General features: G+C 35.9%; 1 protein-coding gene across 3 annotated transcripts in view; it reads left to right on the top strand.

Annotated features, from left to right (window-relative positions):
• The first annotated feature begins 4,796 nt into the window (after window positions 1-4,796).
• Window positions 4,797-6,000, top strand: part of ena (enabled) — a 422,486-nt gene continuing 421,282 nt past the window's right edge. For all 3 annotated transcript variants that reach the window (XM_068382156.1, XM_068382157.1, XM_068382152.1), the window contains exon 1: window positions 4,797-4,943. In XM_068382156.1, coding sequence (XP_068238257.1) covers window positions 4,939-4,943 — 5 coding nt within the window. In that variant the 5' untranslated portion in view covers window positions 4,797-4,938. The remainder of the gene's footprint in view (window positions 4,944-6,000) is intronic.

The raw sequence follows: 6,000 nt of genomic DNA, 5'->3' as shown, positions 1-6,000 counted from the left end.
GGATTCAGCATTATGAAGCTTCATCTGTGGTGGATAACGGGGGAGGGTGGGCTGTGGCACCCTAGCAGTACCAGCTGAACTCGGTTGAGTCCCTTGTTAGGCTGGGAGGAACGTAGAGAGTAGAGGTCCCCTTTTTTGTTTTTGTTTCATTTGTTGATGTCGGCTACCCCCCAAAATTGGGGGAAGTGCCTTGGTATATGTATATATGTACTATTTTTGTTATTATGTCGGCAAGACTAGGAAAGTTTACCACGTCAATCACTTCGGATATTGGCATCTGATGATTCTCACATTATTATTTTATTTGCCCCTTTATCAATCCTGATGACTTCATCATTTGCTATATCATTATATCTCATTAGTCTGTGAATTTGGTACAACACCAATCTGATATATATATATATATATATATATATATATATATATATATATATATATATATATATATATATATATATATATATGTGTGTGTGTGTGTGTGTGTGTGTGTGTGTGTATATATATGTATATATATATATATATATATATATATATATATATATATATATATATATATATGTGTGTGTGTGTGTGTATATATATATATATATATATATATATATATATATATATATATATATATATATTATTTTCGGAATTCTATATATTTATTAGTCAGTTCTTGGTCGTTATAACCTATCCAGTAACTTTTTTTTTTCCATTTACATTTCCCATTGGCTTACACTATTTAGGAGACGATATAACTTATCAATGTCTGTTGCTGCTTCCTAGAGTTTTTCTTATTGTGTTCAGTTTTTTCTTATGGTATTTTTCCCTCTTTATTAGGTAATTATATGGGTAATTTACGGTTTTATATTCCACCCATGTACTTTCAGTTATTGACCGACTCACCTTTCTTTCTGTCTTTTTTTTCTATCTCTATCTCTAAAGTCTCCTTTCATTGAATTAAGATCTATCCTTAACAGTTATAATATTCTCCATCAATGGACATGTTATCATGTTCATATTCGCACTATTATATACAGATATAAGGCAATCAACACACATAGAGCTTAATAAACGTTGGTTGCCATGCGCGCAGGAATATTGATAAGAATGACTATGTAACTTCATTAACAAATACATAAGGAGAGAAGATTGGCTAATTTCTAACGCTTGATTTATTCATCACTGAATGTTTCTGTTGAAGTAATCTAAAAGTTATACGCTTGCCTGCTGGAGAAATAGCATTTCTCTTACACATTACCTGATAGCCTACAATATTATTCATTCGTTCACTTAGAACTAAATGCAACGTATGCCCAAAGTTGTTACATAATCAACGCTATTAACCAATTAACATGTTTACAATAGTTCATTAAAGGCTGAAGCATCACGATTTGATGCATCATCCATCCAAAGATTTAAATCTTCACAAATATAGCTAATTTCGATTTTAGTTTGTCATGTCAATCGTTTCAATGAGCATACCTGCCTAGAAAAAAAGATGTTTGCATTTGTTCCCGGTGGTTTGCAAACTATTACGATGGATTTTACTAAACAATAATAATACCAATTCCCTAATATCGCAAGAGGGTCTGTCCCTCTCTTTTATTCTTCTCCTGTACTTCTCTTTCTCCCTATTTCCTTAATCTTTCCCTTCCCGAGTACCTGCCTTTGAGCTATAAACTGGATTGTATCCAGGGGTACTCTTCCTTTCCCCACATTCCCCACTTCCCTATTATTATTATTGCTTGCTTGTGTGGATTTTACTTTTATTTTGTTTTGAATGTAAAGTTTACTTTCACATATCCAAACACTGTTACACAAGTTCTTTCTATCATCTTGTCCGAGTAGCTTTTGAGAATGAAAAGCCAAACTCCTCACCTCATAATTTGTCCTCTCTGGAATATGAAACAAAACATGTGTATTAGGGATCATTTCAGCTATCTTAGCCTTTCCGAAGTCATCTAACCATGTTTCAGAAATAGCCAATATGTCGAAACATCTCATTTGCAAATTCTCTGATTTGAATGGTTTTTATTACCATCAGATATAACCACAATTTATGACGTCCTTGGTATCCAATATAGGATAACAACGCCCAAAAGTAAGCCTTGGTGCCGCAAAGGCTTCCTTTATGTAACAAATTTAAAGGCATTTTTATTATTTTAAAACATCTTATATGGCATTAATGGGCGATCCAAAACGATTGGGTGACTTTTCACCAGTTCCATGTAAATCCTTGTCAAGACTATTTATAGTTTAAAACAAGAATGAAGAATTTTGCAAACTCTTCCTGACGTTTTACAATTCCTCCGTACGGCCCACGGGGCCCATGAATACTTACTAATCATCCTTTGGAAATCGTGTTTTTTATCTAAATAATAGATATTCTTTCAAACACTTAACCCTTTTACCCCCAATGGATGTACTGGTACGTTACAAAAAACTCATCCCTTTACCCCCATGGACGTACTGGTACGTCCTTCCAAAAACCTGTTACTTATACTTTTCCATATTTTTTATAACTTTTTGAGAAACTTCAGGCATTTTCCAAAAGAATGAGACCAACCTGACCTCTTCATGACGAAAATTGAGGCTGTTAGAGCAATTTAAAAAATATATATTGCAAAATGTGCTCGAAAAAAAACTCTTGGGGGTTAAGGGTTGGAAAGTTCCAAATAACCTGGGGGTAAAAGGGGGTTAAGGGTTGGAAAGTTCCAAATAACCTGGGGGTAAAAGGGGGTTAAGGGTTGGAAAGTTCCAAATAACCTGGGGGTAAAAGGGGGTTAAGGGTTGGAAAGTTCCAAATAACCTGGGGGTAAAAGGGGGTTAAGGGTTGGAAAGTTCCAAATAACCTGGGGGTAAAAGGGGGTTAAGGGTTGGAAAGTTCCAAATAACCTGGGGGTAAAAGGGGGTTAAGGGTTGGAAAGTTCCAAATAACCTGGGGGTAAAAGGGGGTTAAGGGTTGGAAAGTTCCAAATAACCTGGGGGTAAAAGGGGGTTAAGGGTTGGAAAGTTCCAAATAACCTGGGGGTAAAAGGGGGTTAAGGGTTGGAAAGTTCCAAATAACCTGGGGGTAAAAGGGGGTTAAGGGTTGGAAAGTTCCAAATAACCTGGGGGTAAAAGGGGGTTAAGGGTTGGAAAGTTCCAAATAACCTGGGGGTAAAAGGGGGTTAAGGGTTGGAAAGTTCCAAATAACCTGGGGGTAAAAGGGGGTTAAGGGTTGGAAAGTTCCAAATAACCTGGGGGTAAAAGGGGGTTAAGGGTTGGAAAGTTCCAAATAACCTGGGGGTAAAAGGGGGTTAAGGGTTGGAAAGTTCCAAATAACCTGGGGGTAAAAGGGGGTTAAGGGTTGGAAAGTTCCAAATAACCTGGGGGTAAAAGGGGGTTAAGGGTTGGAAAGTTCCAAATAACCTGGGGGTAAAAGGGGGTTAAGGGTTGGAAAGTTCCAAATAACCTGGGGGTAAAAGGGGGTTAAGGGTTGGAAAGTTCCAAATAACCTGGGGGTAAAAGGGGGTTAAGGGTTGGAAAGTTCCAAATAACCTGGGGGTAAAAGGGGGTTAAGGGTTGGAAAGTTCCAAATAACCTGGGGGTAAAAGGGGGTTAAGGGTTGGAAAGTTCCAAATAACCTGGGGGTAAAAGGGGGTTAAGGGTTGGAAAGTTCCAAATAACCTGGGGGTAAAAGGGTTAATTTGGACAACGCGTGAGTTTGTGTTCGTGTATATTGGAAGCGTTTGCCTCATATATTTATATGCCGATATACTTTACATACCTATTATTAACATTTCAGGCAGATATTTATGTAAAAGTGATTAATTAATATGTTTATAAAAATAACACAAACTTAAATATACGCCAATATCATATCTGGTGATTAGTTTGTCTTCTTAAAAAGCTTGTTCGGTAAAGGGAATGCACCCAACTTGATAAGATTAGCTAAGATTTATAAAGCTTAAGTCTTTTCTAGTGAATATTATTTGCCTGGCCACTTCTCGATTTATCATTATTGTAATATGTGATTATTTCACAATGTTTTTTATTTATAGTAATTGATGTTTCTACTTTCCCAAGATAATGGACCTTATGCTTATGATGTATTGAACCATCCAATTTAATGTTATCGTAGTTCTGGCACCTAATATTTTCGTAAACATGAAAGCATTCACTAACTTTGCATAATCTTATGAATTATACTCATCATTATTACATAAATTTCTGAAGAAGGTAATATTAAATTTCCGAAGAAAGTAATATTCTTATAGACTGAATTAGTCTACTGGTAAGTTTAAATGGATTACTATATTTTAGTTTATCAATGAATGCTGAAAATATTGTCAGATTTAACTATGCATACATTTTATAAGTGCATTATTCAGTATTAATCTCTAGTTTTACTAAAAATTCTGCATTAAATAAAATACACAAGGGAAGATATTCATATATATGATAACATAATGTACGAATTTCAAAGATGTACCTGGTTTGATTTGCCATGTAGCTCAATCTGGCAACAATCCTCGATCAAGGTTGCCATTCGTACGATAATTATAGTACGTGTACGATTATTTTGGGTCCGGTACGATGTACGATACATACCTAAGGTATAAACAATGTAGGTGTGTGTGGGTTTAATTAAACAATTATACTAAAATCTTTTGAAATAAGTCAATCATGTAACACCCTAATAATTATATTGAAACTGTGTACGATAATTTTGGTTGAAAAACGACAATTTTTAAGGCTCATGTACGATAATTCAGTCGAAATAATCTGGCAACTTTGATTCTGTTTTTCAATATGGCCGCCAGTGTCAGTGTAGCATAGTGAGCGCACACTTGTGTTAGATAGATTGAGTCACATTTTAAACTATAAATGGTCTTGATGAGGATTTACGTGGAAATTTCTTAGTGAAAAGAATCGCCCATTCGTTTTGGATCACTCATTCACGCCAAAATGAGGTGAGTTTTTTCTTGAAGTTATGAAAATGCCTTTAAAATTGTAACAGAAAGGAAGCCTTTGCGGCACCGAGACTTATTTTTGGGCGTTGTTATCCTTTGTTGATATTATGTGACAGAAGACGCGGTTACAAGACGCGCTCTTTCCCTTTAAGTACCAGGACCGGCTAAATCTCAGAAAGGCACACGTACCTTATGTTTATCCAACAAAGTTAGGCAGAATAAAGGAGATTCAGAGCTATTTAATCCTACATTTGCCTTGTTATTGAGTAATGTAAAGAATCCTTTATTATTAAAGGTCGAAGTATGCTGTGCGTTTTATTTTTTGTCCCCTTTTCTCGAGGGATAGGATGATAGGTGTTTTTATGCTAACAGCAATTTATTACTCTAAACTGAGAACCATAACCCATGCTTAATCAACGTTGGGAGACCTGCAGGTTTAATAGAATAGTGTGCCCGAGTGTACCCTCAAGCAAGGGGTCTAGGCAGATTGGTTAGTATAAACGTAAAATGCTTCAACCTCATGCAATTTTGGCCTAGCTCCGATCAAAATGAAAGGAAATGCAAATATACCCCTGTAGATCACGTATGTAGATACTTTGATATCTCGAGAAACTTTAATTGCCTTAAAATATAGAAGTAACATGGCTAGTTTGGCCCTTTTCTCCGTGTGACTTATGGTGACTGGCATAACTTGAAAAACTGTTGGGTCATCAGGCCTACTGCTCACATAGAAAACGAGGATCTTTCCTATCCATGTCCGTTGTCACCTACACTATTAAGTGTATCTATGACCATGTTGATTAACGATCTAACACTTAATTATTCACTTACTAGTCCTTGTTCTACCGTGGCTTGCCTTCCTCGCAATTGCTGCTCTGCTCAGGCAAGAGGTACATGTTGCGCTACACACATTAGCCGAGTGGGCGAGCATTTTGGTTACCCAACGGTAAAATTTTATAATAATGCAATAAATGGTTTGATGAAAAGTAATGTTTATTAATGCATTTTGTTTTGTTTTGAATGTATTTTATAAAATGACCCAACGGTAAAATTATAT

The sequence above is a fragment of the Palaemon carinicauda genome, chromosome 1, assembly GCF_036898095.1.
Source record: "Palaemon carinicauda isolate YSFRI2023 chromosome 1, ASM3689809v2, whole genome shotgun sequence".
In the NCBI taxonomy this organism is placed as follows: Eukaryota; Metazoa; Arthropoda; class Malacostraca; order Decapoda; family Palaemonidae; genus Palaemon; species Palaemon carinicauda.
This window is presented reverse-complemented; position numbering and strand designations above follow the sequence as displayed.